The following is an 18,463-nucleotide window of genomic DNA, read 5'->3' on the forward strand; positions in this document are numbered from 1 at the left end:
TTTGAGTCTGTTTGATCTGTATGTATATTTGTGTTCTGTTTGTGTGTATATGTGTACATACTATGTATGTTGATGGTGTTACAAAAAGCACCAACTCCTAAACTCGTCCATATGGCTCGTCCTTTGAAAGACCAATTAGGACGAACCAAGCACATGAGGTGATCATCCCAAGCGTCCTTAATGACCTCGTTTGTCTTTGGACAGACGAGGTCCCATGAGAAGCTTGTCCATCCTCATAATCGTTTCGATGGACGAGCTCTACACGAAATTTGGAAAAAGTAAATACACAAGGAAAAGTCGTTCCTAATAGCCTCGTTTGTCCTTAATAAAGGATGGACGAGTTCATTGGGTTAGACTACTATGTGCCAAGTTCTCCATTAACTACTGTGGAACACAAGTCCAACTGAGGTAACTTCCATGGCGGTTATGGAAGTTACCTCCAAATCCTCCGGACTCCTCGACAATAGGAACGGTTATTAAACAGATAACCATTTCACACATGCTATATAAACATTCTTTGATGAGAAGGTAAGGATTCATTCAAACATTTATTTTAGAAATCACTTCCTTCTTACTGGGAATTACAAATTCACTGACTTCATCATCGGAGGACTTTTGGTCGGTCCCCTCTGACTTAGAATTTGTTTTTAGGATCAAGCCCTAAAATCATCAGCGCCCGAGACTTATCAACCTACTGATTTCCAAGGAACCATCAGTTGGCGCCGTCTGTGGGGAAGAGATTGTTTTGCAGTTTTCTTTTCCGTGACAAAAGGTTGATGGTTTGGACTAGATCGAGGGCTACTAGCCCAGGCCATCAGGGAAGTAGAGACGCTTCAAGTAACCTTCATTGCGATCGCCAATCTGCACCGATCATGCAGACATCATTTGTCCAACATGTGCAATCTATGGTGGCCGCAATAGCGGAGTTGACTCGCCAAAACTAAGAGTTAAGAATGGAGATTAATCTGAGAAGGCAGACACGTGAAGAACGTGAAGGAGGATGACAAACACAAAATCATGATGATAGAGAAAATACTGAAATTGGAAGTCAGTTAAGAGACACCACTTCACAAACGGTACCACACTTGAAAGAGGAGATGGACCAAATGAAGAAAGTCATGGAGGAAATGAGAGAGAACATGAGAAGGGCGAATCTGATAGAAGATTTGGTCCACAGAACTGATTCCCCTTTTACGACTTCCATTAACGGTCACTCTCTACCATTAAAGTTCAAGTTGCCTTCTTTTGATTCGTATGATGGAACATGCGACCCGTTTAATCACATTGCCACCTTTAAGACCACTATGCATCTTCAAGGGGTTCCCGATGAAATAATGTGTAGAGCCTTCCCTACTACCCTCAAGGGCCCAGCACGAGTTTGGTTCAGCAAAATACCCCCGAATTCGGTAAATTCTTTTGAAGAGTTGAGCAAGTTGTTTGTTAATAATTTCATTGGGGGACAAAGACACAAGCGTTCCTCGTCCAGCTTGTTAACCATAGAGCAAGGGGAGAATAAGAGCCTACGGTCATTCATCACTCGTTTCAACAGAGAAGCCCTGAGTGTGGACGAAGTAGATGATAAGCTTCTATTGACAGCCTTCCATAATGGGGTGAATTTGGATTTATTTATACATAAACTCTATGAAAAAGAGCCTCAGTCCATGGTTGAACTTGTCCATTCGGCCCAAAATTTTATGAATGCAGAAGACACGATCATCGCTAAGAAGAGGAAGAGATCTGAGAGAGTAGAAGCAAACCCCAGTCTTCATTCTGAGCAAGGCTCTCGTCCAAAGAAGGGACGGACGGAAGAAAGGAAAGACCGAGATAATAAGAAGCCAGGCTCTTCAGCATGGAATCAGTAATATACCCCTTTGAACATGCCACTTGAGCAGGTCCTTATGCAAATCAAGGATGATCCTTCCTTGAAGTGATCGAAGAAAATGAAGGGAAATCCCAATAAGCGCAATAGGAACAAGTATTGTCGCTTCCATAGGGATCATGGTCATGATACAGACGAGTGTTTTGATTTAAAGCAGCAAATTGAAAATCTCATAAGGCAAGGGAAGTTGAGGAATTTCCTTGGACGAGAATACAAGGACGAGAAACTGAAAGGGAAGATGGAAGAATCATCGCGACCACCACTCGGAGAAATAAGAGTTATCATAGGGGGAAGTTCGACAGGCCAGTCGTCCAAATCCAAGAAAGCATACTTGAAGGTAGTGCAGAGCGTCCAACTTTCTGGACGATCACCTAGAGCAAGGTCCACGGACGAACAAGCAATCACCTTCACAGATGAAGATGCTGAGAGAATTCATCACCCACATGATGATGTTATCGTCATCACCTTACTTATTGCTGACTACAGAACTAGAAGAGTGCATGTGGACAACGGAAGCCCGGCAGACATTTTATATTATCCAGCTTTTCAGCAGATGAGGTTAGAACGAGACCAGCTCCGTCCAGTAAACTCCCCCCTAGTAGGTTTTGATGGAATGAAGGTACAGCCTATGGGTACTATTTCCTTATCAGTGGTAATGGGGACATACCCACGACAAATCACCAAGGATGTGAACTTCCTTATGGTAGATTGTTCATCCTCATATAACGCCATAATTGGAAGGCCAACTTTAAATAGTTGGAAGGCAGTTAAATCTACCTACCACCTATCAGTCAAGTTTCCAACAGAACATGGAGTAGGATAGGTACAAGGAGACCAACTAGCAGCAAGAGAATGTTACCTGGCCATGTTGGCCATGGATGAACAGGTTCAGACCATGAATATTGAAGAAAAGAGAATTGTAGCAGAGCCCACCGAAGTGTTGGAAGATATTTCCTTAGATGAAAATAACCCTGAGAGGTGTACCAGGGTTGGAGCAGATCTAGAGGAGAAGATTAAGAAGGATCTTGTCCATTTTTTGAAGAAAAATATTAATGTGTTTGCGTGGAGTCATGAGGACATGTCGGGTATAAATCCTAGTGTCATTACCCACCGTCTGAATGTATGTCCTTCATCCAAGCCAGTGCAACAGAAGAAAAGGGTGTTTACCCCTGAGAGAGACAATGTTATCAAAGATGAAGTCCAAAAGTTAATTGTGGCGAAGTTTATTCGAGAAGTGTACTATCCGGATTGGTTGGCCAATGTAGTGATGGTCAAGAAGGCAAATGGCAAGTGGAGAATGTGTGTAGACTTCACCGATCTAAACAAGGCTTACCCAAGGATAGCTACCTGCTACCACGCATTGACCAGTTGGTAGATTCCACTGTGGGACACAAGTTGCTTAGCTTCATGGATGCTTTCTCTAGATACAATCAGATAAGGATGGATGAGGTAGACCAAGAGAAGACGTCCTTTGTCACCAGTCAAGGCTTGTTTTGTTATAAGGTGATGCCCTTTGGCTTAAAAAATGCAGGGGCGACAAATCAGAGATTGGTCAACCACAAGTTTCGTTCACAGATTGGGCGGAATGTGGAAGTCTATGTAGATGACATGCTGGTAACAAGTTAGGACAAGGGAAGACATCTAGATGACCTGCAGGAGACATTTGACACATTTAGACAGTATCACATGAAGCTGAACCCTAGCAAATGTGCTTTTGGAGTATCATCAGGGAAATTCCTTGGATTTATAGTCTCCCACAGGGGAATTGAAGCGAACCCTGATAAAATTCAAGTAATACTAGACATGAAGCCTTTGCAAAATACCAAAGAAATCCAATCCCTCACTGGATGAGTTGCTGCACTTAACAGGTTTGTCTCTAAAGGCACTGACAAATGTTTGCCACTTTTTAAGGTTCTTAAAAAAGCATTCGAATGGACCGATGAGTGTCAGAAAGCTTTCGAAGATCTGAAGGCGTACCTTACCATGGCTCCTTTGCTGAGTCCGTTCATGGTAGGAGAAGAGTTGTATTTATACTTGGCAGTAACCCCGCATACCGTGAGTTCAGCATTGATAAGAGAAGAAGACAAAGTGTAAAGGCCTGTGTACTATACAAGTAAGGCATTGAGGGGAGCAGAAGAACGATATCCACAAATGGAGAAATTAGCCTTTGCATTGATAACTGCTTCTAGAAAGCTAAGGCATTATTTCCAAGCACATGTCATTAATGTCATGACAGATCATCCGCTCAAGAAGGCAATGAACAGATTGGAAGCTGCAGGACGATTGATCCAGTGGGCTGTAGAGCTCAGTGAGTTTGACATTAGATATCAACCAAGGTATGCCATAAAAGCTCAAGCCCTAGCAGATTTCATTACGGAATTTACCCCAAATCATGATGAGACGGAAAACAGTAAGAGATGGGTCGTCCATGTGGATGGTTCATCTACACGGCATGCAGGTGGAATTGGTGTGGTCCTACAATCCTCGGAGGGAGACAAATTGAAACATAAGGTTCTTTTGCAGTACCAAACAACTAATAATGAAGTCGAGTATGAAACCCTTCTCAAAGGGCTAGAATTGGCTAAGCCTGTGGAAGCTAAGTCTATACTCGTCTTGGGGGATTCTTAGTTGATCATGGGGTAAGTGAATGGGATGTATGAAGCTAAGGAAGAACGGATGAGGAAATACCTTAGTAGGGTGATGCGCCTTATGAAAATATTTGAAAAAGTTGACTTTGTTCAAATCCCAAGGGAGGAGAACGTGGAAGCTCATACCATAGCAAAAGAAGACGGACGACTCCCAGAAGAGAAGGACGAAGCCAGGAAGTTGAGGGTAAGATCGGCTAGGTACGTTCTTATGGACGAAGTGCTATACAAAAGAGGTTTTTCTCAACCTTATCTTAGATGCTTGGCTCTGGACGAAGCAAACTACGTATTGAGAGAAGTTCATGAAGGAGCGTGCGACAATCACTCAAGAGCCAAGTCACTTGTCCATAAGGTCGTCCGTGCAGGGTATTATTGGCCAAATATGCAAGCTGAAGTTAAAGCATACGTTAAGGTCTGCGACCAATGCCAACGGTTTAGCAATGTCCCTAGATAACCATCAGAGTACCTCACCCCGATGATGGCACCGTGGCCCTTTGCACAATGGGGACTAGACATTTTGGGTCCCTTTCTGCTGGGCACAAGGCAGATGAAGTTTCTAGTGGTGGGCATCGATTATTTCACCAAATGGGTGGAAGCTGAACCGTTAGCAAATATCACATAACGAAATGTTAAAAATTTCGTGTGGAAGAACATTGTGTGCATATTTGGAGTGCCCAAGGTATTGGTGTCTGATAATGGACGACAATTTGACAATGCACCCTTCAGGTACTTCTGCGTACACTTTGGAATTCAAAATCATTATTCCTCACCCGCTCATCCCCAAGCCAACGGTCAGGCTGAAGTTGCAAATTGATCCTTGTTGAAAATCATCAAGACTCGGCTTGAGGGGGCAAAGGGAGTATGGCCAGATGAGTTACCAGGTGTTCTATGGGCGTACAGGACGCCAGTGAGAATCCCTATGGGAGAAACTCCTTTCAAGCTAGCCTATGGAAGCGAAGTAGTCATACCTGCAGAAGTACATATGGCCAATCACAGGGTGATGATGTATCAAGATAAGGATAATGAGGAGCAACTCTGTTGGAACCTCGATCTAATAGACGAAGTAAGGGCAGATGCAGAGCATAGGGCAGCAAAGTAGAAGAACCTCATGGCTAGGCAATATGATGCAATGGTGAAGCCAAGGCGTTTCAATATAGGAGATCTTGTCCTGAGAAAGGTCTCTTTGGCAACCAAAAACCTAGCTCATGGGAAATTGGGCCCAAATTGGAAAGGACCCTATAGAGTTATCAACTGTAAAAGGCAAGGATCCTACTACTTGGAGGCCCTAGACGGGAGAAAATTGGAACATCCTTGGAATGTGGAGCACTTGAGGAGGTACTATCAGTAAAAGTGAGTCTGGACGAAGTATTACTATGGACGAGCTTGGACCTCGTCTGTCTACTTACGTTCTACTCATGTTTGATGATGTTTGTGTTTGATACTACTACTTTATTATTTATGTTGTGTCGTGATTATGGACGAAATTATGGAGTTTGTACTTATTAAATAAAAAAGGCATTAGTATGCATGTGCCTTATCTGTAAACGATATTTATGTTATGTACAAAATGTTGTGTGAATTTCAAATCTCCATGCTATTTTCGTTCAAGCTAACCCATAAGGGGGCTAAAAGATTCAAGACGAATAAATTCTCTAGACGCAGAGATGTAACGTCTAAATTTTCCTGAGTAAAACAAGGAAAAAACTTAGGCATACTCGCCCAACTCATGGACGAGGAAAAGCCTTATAAAGCATTTCCGTCCAATTTAAAGACGAGAATCAAAAGCCAATTGAAACAATCCAACCTTTGGATGAGTGCAAAGTTAGGCAAAAGAAACAGGATAGTATGTAAAATCAGCTTGCAAGTCTTGAGATGAATAAAGCTGAATAAAAATACTACTTGCAAAGATGAGCTAGATTAACAAAAATAATATGAAGAATATATATATATATATATATTTATATATATTCGCCATGGACGAGCCAAAGCTGGAGTTGATACAGATAACAGCATTCGCCCATGCAGAGAGAAAATAAACCTACGTCCTACGTCCAAAAGCCCTTGTTAAGTCAAAAAACTGAAATGATTGTTTAAAACCCCATCCTAAAAAAACATGGATGAGGTAAATGTACTTGGGTTACATAAAAAGGTCCCAAAACAAAGGACCAAATAAAAACCAGATGAAAGGAAAAGAAATACAAGGATTGTTGTAAAAGTCTCGTCTTCAAGCAGGAGGGGCATTGACTTTGGGATCGTCCAGGGGCAGCTGAGTGGTAGCATCGTCTTCAATATTGACGTCATCAGAGCCGATCTGAATAAGAGAACTAGTGGCAGCAGCAAGATTAAGTTTGATTGAGCTAAAGTCAACTTTAGGGAAGTTCTCAATAGCATCTATTCTGAAGTCCTCAAAACTAGCTGCATAATTGCGATCCAGGGCGTTCGTGTAAAATTTGGACGACTTGAATTCAGCCACAGTGTCCTCTTTTGCCTTGGAGAGACGAGTACTTAGCTCGTCGTTCACCTTTTGCAAATGGTCAATACGAGTATCTTTCTCCAATGCATCAGTCCTTAACTCCTCGATCAGCTTTTTATGCTCAGTGGCTTCCTCCTTAGCTTTTGCAGCAACCCTAGCCCATTTTTTGCAGTCGGCATTCACTTCTTGAATCCTTGTCTTCAACAGGATCCTCATCTTGTCCAGTTCTGTTGCCTGTCTAGAGACCGCCATAAACTTCGACATGGCTTATATAGAGGTAAAAAGCAAAGGATGGTTAAACAAAGAAAAATTGTTAAATGAACAAGGACGAGAAAGGAATATGAACATACCTTAAAGAGGTCATGGACGCCAGAGTGTTCGAACTCCTTTAAGCCCATGTTGTAACAGATGTTTATGTCTTCGTCCAAGACAGCCATCTGAAAATGCTCCCAAGCTAGATCTTCATTTTCAATGATGTTTGTAGAGGTCTTTTCAGAAGGCTGGGACGAGCCAGGCGCAGTTGACTTGGACAAAGGAATCTTGGACGGAGGAGTTTTAGACGGGGTGGACTCAATCGGAGTGGACGAATCCACATTAACTATCTGGATGGAAGGTTGGGACTGGGGAGGTTTAGACTTAACCACCTTGGACGAGCTGTGCTTCACTCTTTTTCTCGACGACTGGGGAGCCCTTCTAAATCAAGGTTTTTTGGTAAGAACTTTCTTTTATCCCCAGCCGTACCTGTGTTTGAATGAGCCTCAGGACGTTTTCCCTCACCCACAACTTCTTTCCCTTTGTTTTCTTTCATTGTTGACATTCCTAAAATGAGATAATAAACATATCAGGAATGTATAACATAGAATTTTCAAAAAAAAAAAAAAAAAAAACCTTAACTTAAAACTTACTTTTGCGCACAGTAACCTCGTGTGCAATAGCCTCATCTGATGGCTCAGGACCTAAACCCCACTTGGCAAGACGTCTAAGAGTGACTAGAGAACGAAAACTCCTGTCTGTGTGAAGACGAGCCTTGTGGACGCGGTCACGATGAAATTTGCTTAAAGACGGACATTTGGTGGCTACAACACAATGAGTAAACAAAGGTTAGAAATTGCAAACAGATCAAATAGAAAGAGAAAGGTAAACAAGGGGAAGGGACGTACCTTCAGGACGAAGGTTCCTTAAGTCCCTAGAATGAGGAGGAAAGGGATCCTTGCCCAAAAACCAGAGACAAAGATGTATTCCGTCTTCCATTTCATATCAGATGAAGGTAGGGACTTGATTAACCTACAATTATCCCCCCTAGCAGTGAACTGGTAAAAACCGTCGGACTGACTTATTTCGGAAGGTTTATAACAATAAAGGAACTCGTCCACAGTGAGAGGACGATTCCCACCAAAAACTTCCCTCCACAAAATTTGCATGGAGATAACTAATCTCCACGCATTAGGATTAAACTGACAAGCACCTAAGCCTAACCTAACTAACAACTCTCTGGCAAATGCGTTTAATGGAAACCTAAGGCCACATAGGAAATAAGCTTCATAGACGCCTATTCCAAATCGAGGATTACAACACCACTCTCCACGGACGGGCATCCTAGGGTTAAACTCGTCCGGAATTTGGTATCAAGATTTAAGATTACTAAGTCTTTGTTCATCCGTCTTGGAATGAACGCCTATTGCACAACTAAAGACGGTCTCCTCCTCGTCGTCAGATTAGATAGGGGGACACTGGACGGGGAGCCAGCTTGAGAGCCAGAAGCTCTTCTAAGTTGCTCCTGGATGACTTCAATAGGAAACCCAGGGGCCCCAGAAGAATAATCCTCATTTATACTTCCTCCACTAAAGTCACTAGTACTGCTAGAACTAGACCTATCACTACTATTCTCATAATACTCGTCTATAGCCTTATCAATACTATGAGTAGACGAAGAAGCGACTGACATTTTTGACAAAAGAAACTTAGAACCTAAAGACGGAGAGAAGAAGAATACCTGGCTCTAGACGGAAGAGGACTCTAGACGCAGAGAAACTCCTAGACGAGGCTCTAGACGATGGATGTTAAGGAGGAAAATTTCTGAAATGAGAAGGGTTAAGGGAGGTATTCCACTATTTATAGGATGTTGATCTAGGCATTTGAAATGACACCACCAATACGAGAATGACACGCGGCACCTACCTCGAAAAACTAAATCGACTAGACTAGTCGCCAATAAAAAAAAAAAAAAACACGTGGCGCATTGATTTATTGACACCAGTTATGTACGTCCAAGGACGTGTCGGCAGGTCACCCAATTCGTTGGATGACCCATATGGACAAAGGGGCAACTGATGGTGTTACAAAAAAGCACCAACTCCTAAATTCGTCCATATGGCTCGTCCTTTGAAAGACCAATTAGGACGAACCAAGCACATGAGGTGATCATCCCAAGCGTCCTTAATGACCTCGTTCATCTTTGGACAGATGAGGTCCCATGAGAAGCTTGTCCATCCTCATAATTGTTTGGACGGATGAGCTCTACACGAAATTTGGAAAAAGTAAATACACAAGGAAAAGTCGTCCCTAATAGCCTCGTCCGTCCTTAATAAAGGATGGACGAGTTCATTGGGTTGGACTACTATGTGCCAAGTTCTCCATTAACTACTGTGAAACACAAGTCCAACTGAGGTAACTTCCATGGCGGTTATGGAAGTTACCTCCAAATCCTTCGGACTCCTCGATAATAGGAACGGTTATTAAACAGATAACCGTTTCACACATGCTATATAAACATTCTTTGATGAGAAGGTAAGGATTCATTCAGACATTTATTTCAGAAATCACTTCCTTCTTACTGGGAATTACAAATTCACTGACTTCATCATCGGAGGACTTTTGGTCGGTCCCCACTAGTCCCCTCTGACTTAGTATTTGTTTTCAGGATTAAGTCTTAAGATCATCAATGCCCGAGACTTATCAACCTACTGATTTCCAAGGAACCATCATATGTATTTAAGCTTCGCTGAAATTAATGCTATATGTTTCATATTGTTCTGTCAGTTTTGTATTCTGTGACTAGGTTTCTGTGTTTGTACGTGGTTGGCTTCAATGTTTTTCTTAATGAAATGATTTGGGACATGAAATTTTCTGAACTCTTTTTTTAGTTTTTAACTACCTTGATTTAAAGCTTCGAGAACTTCTGATTTGTTCACTTGATTGTGATTTACTTTTATGGCAAAATGAGTTGTGCTTAGAAAAGATGTATTTTCTTTTGGGGAAAACAAAGATTCTAATGTAAAGTTCACATCATTTGTAAATCTTTGTAAGCTGAAATTTTATTTTAGTCTATCACCAAGAGTATTTTTTTTTTTTTTTTTTTTTTTTTTTTTTTTTTTTTTTGGGGTTGATTGCCTTTGATTTAGGTATTTGGGGTATTGGTTTAAATTTACCCTAATTAAAAAGATAATTACACAAATTACTCATTGAATAATTAATGTTTGATTATCTAATTAATCAAGTGTGTGCAACCTTATCATAAGATGTAGTCCTAGCCAATCAAATTATGACACGTTATTAATTTTAAATTGATTATACTTATAATCAATTGGAATCAATTGTTCATAATCACATATAGTTGGACTTAATTTGTGATAGTGCATCTCGACCATTAAAACTTGATTTGATGATAACTTTTGATCTGATGGTTCGATTAAGGCTTATGACCAGTCAATTTGATCGTTATAACATCAAGATCATTTTGATGAAATGAAATTAAGGATCTAGTGGCCACAATTAAGATGCCTATTTCCAAGGTGAAATTACCTTTTTACCCTTCATGTGAGGTTAAATGCGAGTTGCAAAATGGAGTGTCAATAATTAAAGATCCAAAACTAATCAAGAACACAAAACATGAATCATGAATATCCAAAATAAGGAAAAGCCATGAAAGAGACTCACCTAGCTTATGGATCACAAGTTTGTAGAGATTTAACCGGCCCCTCAATGCCTACTTAGCATATTTAGATAAGAATCAAAGGAATCAAATATATTAATAATCCATTAGTAATCACAACCCAAAATAAAAAGGATTTTTAGAAAAGTTTTGAAGAAAAGGTTTGATTTCAAGAATGAAAAATAATTTCTGCCTTAAGACTACTAGAGAGAGGTTTTGAGGGGATCAAAAAAACGTGATAACTACTGTGACTTAGAAGATTCAAAGGGAAAAGATCTCTTGGATGAGTGGAGGTGAAAAATATCTCTCTCTAGCTAGCTTTTGAGTGTGGAGACAAGGTTGTATACGTTACAATTAGGGTTTTCGGAGCTTTTTAGAGGCCTTTAGACGTTTGCAAGGGTTTAAGGGCTAGCCCACATCAAAGAATGAGGTTTTGGGCCCAAAAAACTAAAGTTCTGAGCTACTAGAAACAAGGCTGCATACGCAGGGTTAAGGGTACGTGCACGCCCTTACCCCTATGCCAAGGACGGACTTAGAATTTTAAGCTAACAAGGGCCAAAGTATAAAGGAAAAGAACTCCAAATAAATATCCATATAGTATTAAAAAATTATAAATATACAAAATTGTTATTTCTAAATACATTAAGATGCAATCATCTATTAACAAGAATAAAAACAAAAACAAAATAATGTTTTTTTTAATACTAGGTTGGCTAGGATTTTATTTTTATTTTTATTTATTTTTTTGAAGTTAGAACATTCGCATTGGTGGTGCTAAAAATTTTAGCTTTTAGTACCTCAAAAACCTACTTTATTTATTTTACCACCTCACTTTACAATACACCCAACATTAAATGTTTTATTTTTTTTATCACTTTATTTAAAATAATATAAACAACTCATTAAAATAATAAAGGAGAGAGAATTTGAGTTTTTTAATTAAAGTAAGAGATATAGTCTTAATAAAATATTGTATTTTATTTTTAACAGCATGCTATAGTCAACTAGTATTTATACTAGTTTACTGTAATTGCAAAAAATTTTACTTTAGCTTCTCTAATAACGCATGATTTAAAAAAAAAAAAAAATTTCTTTGGTGGCATTTTTTTTTTTTTTGTTGCTAAAATACAATCACCATTATGAATATTTTTATTGTTTTTGTTAAGTTTTTGGGTAGGATAGTTGCTATTTGGGTTAGGCTAGCTAGATAGATTGGGGAGAAGGGGAGGCCTAACTACAAAAATGAAATATAAAATGACTTAAAAGAAATTTTGGACCCGGGGGGGCCCGGGCCCCATTGGGCCCCCACTTGGGTCTGTCCTTGCCCCATGTGTACACATGCTTCCAAAGAACCTTAATTTTGACTGCATTGTTGGCCCAACTTCAAAAGGCCATAACTCATTCAATATAAATCCAAATCATAAAAAACACGTGTTCAAATTGAAGCCCCGGATGTCTATTTTCAAATGAATCAAACCTCACCAAAACTTCTTTATGGTTCAAAAGTTATGATCAAAATAGTGAGCAAAAGTCATTTTTCAACATCGTTTTTAAAGCTATTTGAGTACTTTTGAGTTGTAATTACTTCCGAACTATCAAGAAAACTTCAATTACCCTTTGTAGACATATCAAGCTTATCATTGAAATCGGAGAACAAAAGTTATTAACCGAGTACAAAATAAAGTGTCTACACATATATCCAAGTTTAAAGAATTCTCTAATTTCATTTATTTAATAGCTAAATATCTGCTTTAATCTAAGATGAAATATGTAGTTTCAACATTCTTTGTGACAAAACTTGTTAAATTTTACACAAAAGATCCTTAAAAATGAACCAGATACATATATTATGAAGCATTGTATTACGGTTAATCACTTCTTATAATTTTATGTTATATGAATGCAATACATATGAGCGTGATGAGTGAGAAAGAATGAGTACTACCCAAAACGTGTGTGAGTGTGGAATTTTTTTTTTCTTTCACTCACAAACGTTTTGGGTATTACTCACACGTTTTGAGGGGTGAAATGGTGTATGAAGTGAGGTCAGGTCATGTGAGGTGTGAAATTATTTTTTTGCCATTTTTGGAGACTTATGCCCCTTTTACTAACCATGAATTCGATTTTGGCAGATGAATCAATTTTGTTGGAATCCTTTGGACAAGCGTTCTCATCCTATGCCACCATGTGTTAAAAGTTTTCATGGTTTGTTTTTTCAAAGGGAAGATTCTAGAGTCTAGACTTGGAAACTTGTCTCAATCATGGGCTACCATGTGGCACAACTAGCGATTACCACTTGGCAATTAAATGTGGGTCACACCAAATTTCGACATGCATTTCCAAGGCATACGATCGAAATGAACATAACATAATAGAAAGGAAAATTGATCCCAACTTAATTAAAATTTGGACATGCCCCTAATAAATAATGAAAATTAAATGCATTTTCAAGGAACAAGATACGTGGTTTTAGAAGATAATGATTGGAATTGGATTTTCAGCACAGTCCACATTTTGCACTTTTTAAATGCATGAGTATGTATAATAAATTCCTTATTAGAAGATAATGGTTGGAATTGGATTTTACTTTCAAATTAAAACTGAATTTTAATTCCTTAACCAAAAAAATGGGTTAGTTGTAAATCTGTGGTTTTCTTTTTCTTTTATTTTTTATTTTTTATTTTTATAAATGGATTGGCTAATGTGAAATTTAACTCAAATGGATTGGCTATCTGTTTTATTTTGGATCAATTACCTCCATTGAAAATTTGATCGATTTTATCCAAATTCTGTTATGTTGTTTCAAATAACCACTTGTATTAGATGTCCTAATTGGCAGATGAGATATCCTGCCTAATTACATCTATTTGTGGCTATAATTTCCAATGTTAAAACTTAATAGTTTCATAAGGAAAGACATGTGGCTAGTATTTTGCCTGTGAAAGTAACCAAACAATCTCTGTAAATACCAAATCCAAACCATTAATACAGTACACTAAATTAGGTATAACGTAGGGTGCAAAGCCATCCAAAAGGAGATGGAGAAATAAACCCTATTTTTATATATAAACATTTTTTATGGTCCCCATTTAAAAGCCGTTGAGAAAAGCTCTATATATTTGCAACTTCATTGTAGATTGACAAGAGAAAATAACGAAAGGAAGAAGTTTGAAAGAAGACGGGACACATGTGACGGAGAGCGCTGCCCAAATTACTCTTTTGGTGGATATAAGGATTTATCAGTGTTGAAAGATTTCTGAAAAATCTGAAAGATCCACCATAGAGATATAATAAAAGTGAAATAGTTCCTTGTTGAGAGATGGCAGGCGGAGGGTTTGTTCCACAAGTTGGAGGAAGGAACTACCAGGGTGGTGTTACCGCCTTCGTGGTGATAACATGTGTAGTTGCTGCAATGGGCGGTCTGATTTTTGGTTATGACATTGGAGTATCAGGTTAGTTCTTAATTAAAGTCCAGTACTCTTGTTTATTAAACTTAATATGATATGTACTGTTATGTCTCTAACACTTGCAAGGTTTTAATGCTGTTTCAAAGACCCAAACCTTACCTTAATTAGCTGGGTCTAATTATTTTATGTAATTAAACTTTGGGTGGCAATGGCATATATATGTATGCAGGAGGTGTGACTGGAATGCCCGAATTTCTGCGTAAGTTCTTTCCAGCAACGTACGCAAAAACGAAAGATACGTCAGAAAATGAGTATTGTAAATATGACAACCATCTCCTTACCATGTTCACCTCATCCCTCTACCTTGCGGGGCTGGTTGCTTCTTTCTTTGCTTCTGGAGTAACTAGGGCCTTCGGCCGTAAGATCTCCATGTTGTTTGGAGGTCTAGTCTTTCTACTTGGAGCTATTCTTAACGGAGCAGCCATGAACCTTGCAATGCTTATCATTGGCCGTTTATTGCTTGGGGTTGGGGTTGGATTCGCTAATCAGGTACCTCATTTATATTTTCACACTCATTCACATCTACTATTACATAAATATATTCACAATTAATACATGAATGTCTACATTTTAACACGTAAGTATGAAAAAAGAAATGTGAATTAGTGGAGAAGAGACAATCAAAACTCAATCCAATAATCCCATATCCAACTTGAACACACAATCATATATAGATTATGCTTGTCATTGATTTCTCACTCCATGCATACATATATGTCACGCAGTCTGTTCCCGTCTATCTATCCGAAATGGCACCAGCCAAGATTCGAGGAGCACTCAACATGTGTTTCCAGATGGCCATTACAATTGGAATTCTAGTTGCACAATTGGTGAACTATGGCACGGCGAAGATCCAAGGTGGATGGGGTTGGAGACTTTCTCTAGCTCTTGCAGCCGTCCCAGCAATAATGCTGACAATTGGATCTATTTTCCTACCAGACACTCCAAATTCCATCCTTGAGAGAGGCCACACTGAAAAGGCCAGAAGAATGTTACAAAAGATCCGTGGCACTGACAACGTCGACGAGGAATTTCAAGACCTTATGGACGCTACTAAGGCTGCAAAGAAAGTGGAACATCCATGGAGGAACATCCTACAACCCAGATATAGGCCTCAACTCATCATGTGCACTCTCATCCCATTCTTCCAGCAGATCACTGGCATTAATGTCATCATGTTTTACGCACCAGTTCTTTTTATGACATTGGGTTTTGGACAAAATGCTTCACTTATGTCTGCGGTCATCACCGGTACTGTTAACGTACTTGCCACACTAGTTTCCATCTACTCCGTTGACAGGTTCGGGAGAAGAGCCTTGTTCCTTGAAGGGGGTATGCAAATGATTGTTTGCCAGGTACATAACTATGTAACTGAATTTAAAGGAAAAAAAAAAAAAAAAAATACAACTAGAACTTGACATGTGTTTACTTTTGATTACGAGTTATGATCCTAACAGATCTTATATAAGTTTGAACCCAAGCTTTGCTCAAATAACTAAAAATTTATTTAATTTTTTTCTTGAGATTCTCAATTTGCTTTTAATTTTTTATTATTCTGATCTCAGATTGCTATTGGCATCATGATTGGTTTGAAATTTGGCGTGAGTGGAATAGGAACATTGTCCTCATTCGAAGCCAATTTAATATTGTTCTTAATATGCGCATATGTAGCTGCATTCGCATGGTCTTGGGGTCCATTGGGATGGTTGATACCCAGTGAAATTTGCCCTCTAGAGATCCGATCAGCTGGCCAAGCCGTAAACGTCTCCGTCAACATGTTGTTCACCTTTATTATTGCTCAAGGCTTCCTCTCCATGCTTTGCCACATGAAGTTTGGTCTCTTCTTCTTCTTCGGTGGCTTTGTCATCATTATGACTATCTTCATATTCTTCTTCCTTCCGGAGACTAGGAACGTCCCCATTGAAGAGATGAATAGAGTGTGGAAAGCACACTGGTTCTGGGGCAAATATATTCCTGATGATGCTGTCATTGGTGCCACTGCCACCTCAAACACACTAAATTCAACACTACCGTAGAGAATATATTGTTGTAGAGATTCTAGAGGAAGAAATTACTTTCCACTTCTATATATATTCATGTATTTTATGCTTTCTTCATATCATACGTGTATCCATCAATATGGGGATTAACATTTACTTATTCAAACATACAATTCTTTGTCATATATTAACAATTACTAATTATGTGCCAGTTCTTTTTATTTTGTTAATGGGCATAATTAACTATATTCAGCTACTAATATTTAACTAACTGAAAAACACTAAAATTACCGTTATTTTTATTTTAAAAATTCACGTGACAATAAACTTGATTTATGCAATATCAACAACATAATTGTTTAACTAACAACTTTGTAACTCAATTGAACACCTCATGGTATCAAATTATTTATTAAAAAAAATTGTAATTAAATCTCCTAATTACTTTTCTTTGTTTATATTTAAAAATTGACATCTTACTTTTTATATTAATTTTTACAAATTTATCATCAATTTTTCACTTAAATAACTTTGACGAATTAATTTTTGCCTAAGATCTTATGCATTCCGTAACCATCTTAAAATAGAAAGACAAGGCAAAATAATATCTCAATATTTATTTCACATTACGAATCTATATCTATATAATAACTAATAGTCAAAATGTTTGACTTTTTGTTGACCACTCCTTATTGCACCACGTGACTACGTAAATTAATGCCATGTTTTCCTTTAAAAACACAGAACAATGTATCTTTTCATTTGAAGGAATAAGATAAATGTTTCAGTGATAGTTTCTCTTGGGTAGTAGTTACCAAATAGCAACATTCCAGATAAGTTTTATAACATATAAAAATCGTTCATATCCCTTCATTATGTTAAACATACACAAACACACACACACACACTCTCTCTCTCTTAAAACTAGCATTATAACCTTTAATATTCCTTACTCAATTCTCTACTCTGCATTCTCAACGTCTCCACCACCACCTTTTTTTCCATTTCAACTTCCAATCATGGTGTTTATCAAAAAAAAAAACTTCCAATCATGGTGTTTTCAACTTCCTGGTATTGGTTACATTCTCTCCGTTCGGCAGGCCGCAAAAACGGAAGTTGGAACTTTTTCACTTAGTGGGAGACAATACGGTGTGTTGGATTTTGCTCCTCTTACTCTGCTTTGCTTTTTTGTTTGATCATTTTATTTTACTTTTTGGATATGGGTTTGCATTAGAGATTTAGAATGTTTACAATTACTTTGTATTGATTCTGATGTTAAGTTTGTCTCATAATTTCACAATATCAATTATGCTTATATACCATACTGATTGCATTGGCAAAAATCAATATTAGTTAGGTTTCATCAATTCCATTTTGAGTTTGACCCGAAGCAAATGTGAGTATGTGTCATGTAGGTAAAGCATCGCATGGGTTTTTGAGGGCAATTTGTGATATTAAGATGAAATGGTGCAATCTGTCATCAATTCACAAGTAAAGCCACTTAACAAAATTTTAAACTTTTTAAGAAAAATTGTAGTCCCACATATAAAACAACTTCTTCTATTGTTATGAAAAAAAAAATTATATTCACCATTTTTCCTGATTCACATATTGACCTTATTAAAAATTTATCCCTTAAAAATAGAGATTAGTGACTCTTATATCATTTTTTCCCTAATAGGAATGAAAGCTATAATTGTTTGTGCTTTAAAATAGTGTTGTTCATCTTTACGGAATCAGATCTCATACGATTAATAAAATATATGTTCCATTCACTTTGGTCTACGTTGTTTTAGATTTTATATCATTCTAATTTCAGTTCTGTCATAGGAGATACTCTTAAATTGACAGCAACATATAGTATATTATTAATATCATCTCCTATTTCTAAGCATTTTATGCATTTGTTATGAACCAAATGAAAGAAAAGAAGTTGAGAATAAGTTACCAAATGAATATGAACCACTATTTATACCTAAACGATTATAACCCATCAACAGACATTTTTATTCAATATGCACATTTTCGGTCAATAGGCACAATTTCATTTAATAGGCACCTTTTTATT

General features: G+C 38.1%; 2 protein-coding genes across 2 annotated transcripts; both read left to right on the forward strand.

Annotated features, from left to right (window-relative positions):
* Positions 1–1,097: 1,097 nt before the first annotated feature.
* LOC115980961 lies at positions 1,098–2,702 on the forward strand. Its single transcript, XM_031103157.1, has 2 exons — positions 1,098–1,858; positions 1,994–2,702. The coding sequence occupies exons 1-2, from the start codon at positions 1,098–1,100 to the stop codon at positions 2,700–2,702; spliced, it is 1,470 nt and encodes a 489-aa protein (XP_030959017.1).
* Positions 2,703–14,067: 11,365 nt separating this feature from the next.
* LOC115981758 (sugar transport protein 10) lies at positions 14,068–16,563 on the forward strand. The gene is made up of 4 exons (XM_031104105.1): positions 14,068–14,380; positions 14,565–14,884; positions 15,121–15,750; positions 15,961–16,563. Exons 1-4 carry the CDS (start codon positions 14,248–14,250, stop codon positions 16,429–16,431), a joined length of 1,554 nt encoding a protein of 517 aa, XP_030959965.1. The 5' UTR covers positions 14,068–14,247; the 3' UTR covers positions 16,432–16,563.
* The last annotated feature ends 1,900 nt before the right edge of the window (positions 16,564–18,463 follow it).

Source organism: Quercus lobata, chromosome 3 (assembly GCF_001633185.2).
Source record: "Quercus lobata isolate SW786 chromosome 3, ValleyOak3.0 Primary Assembly, whole genome shotgun sequence".
NCBI lineage: Eukaryota > Viridiplantae > Streptophyta > Magnoliopsida > Fagales > Fagaceae > Quercus > Quercus lobata.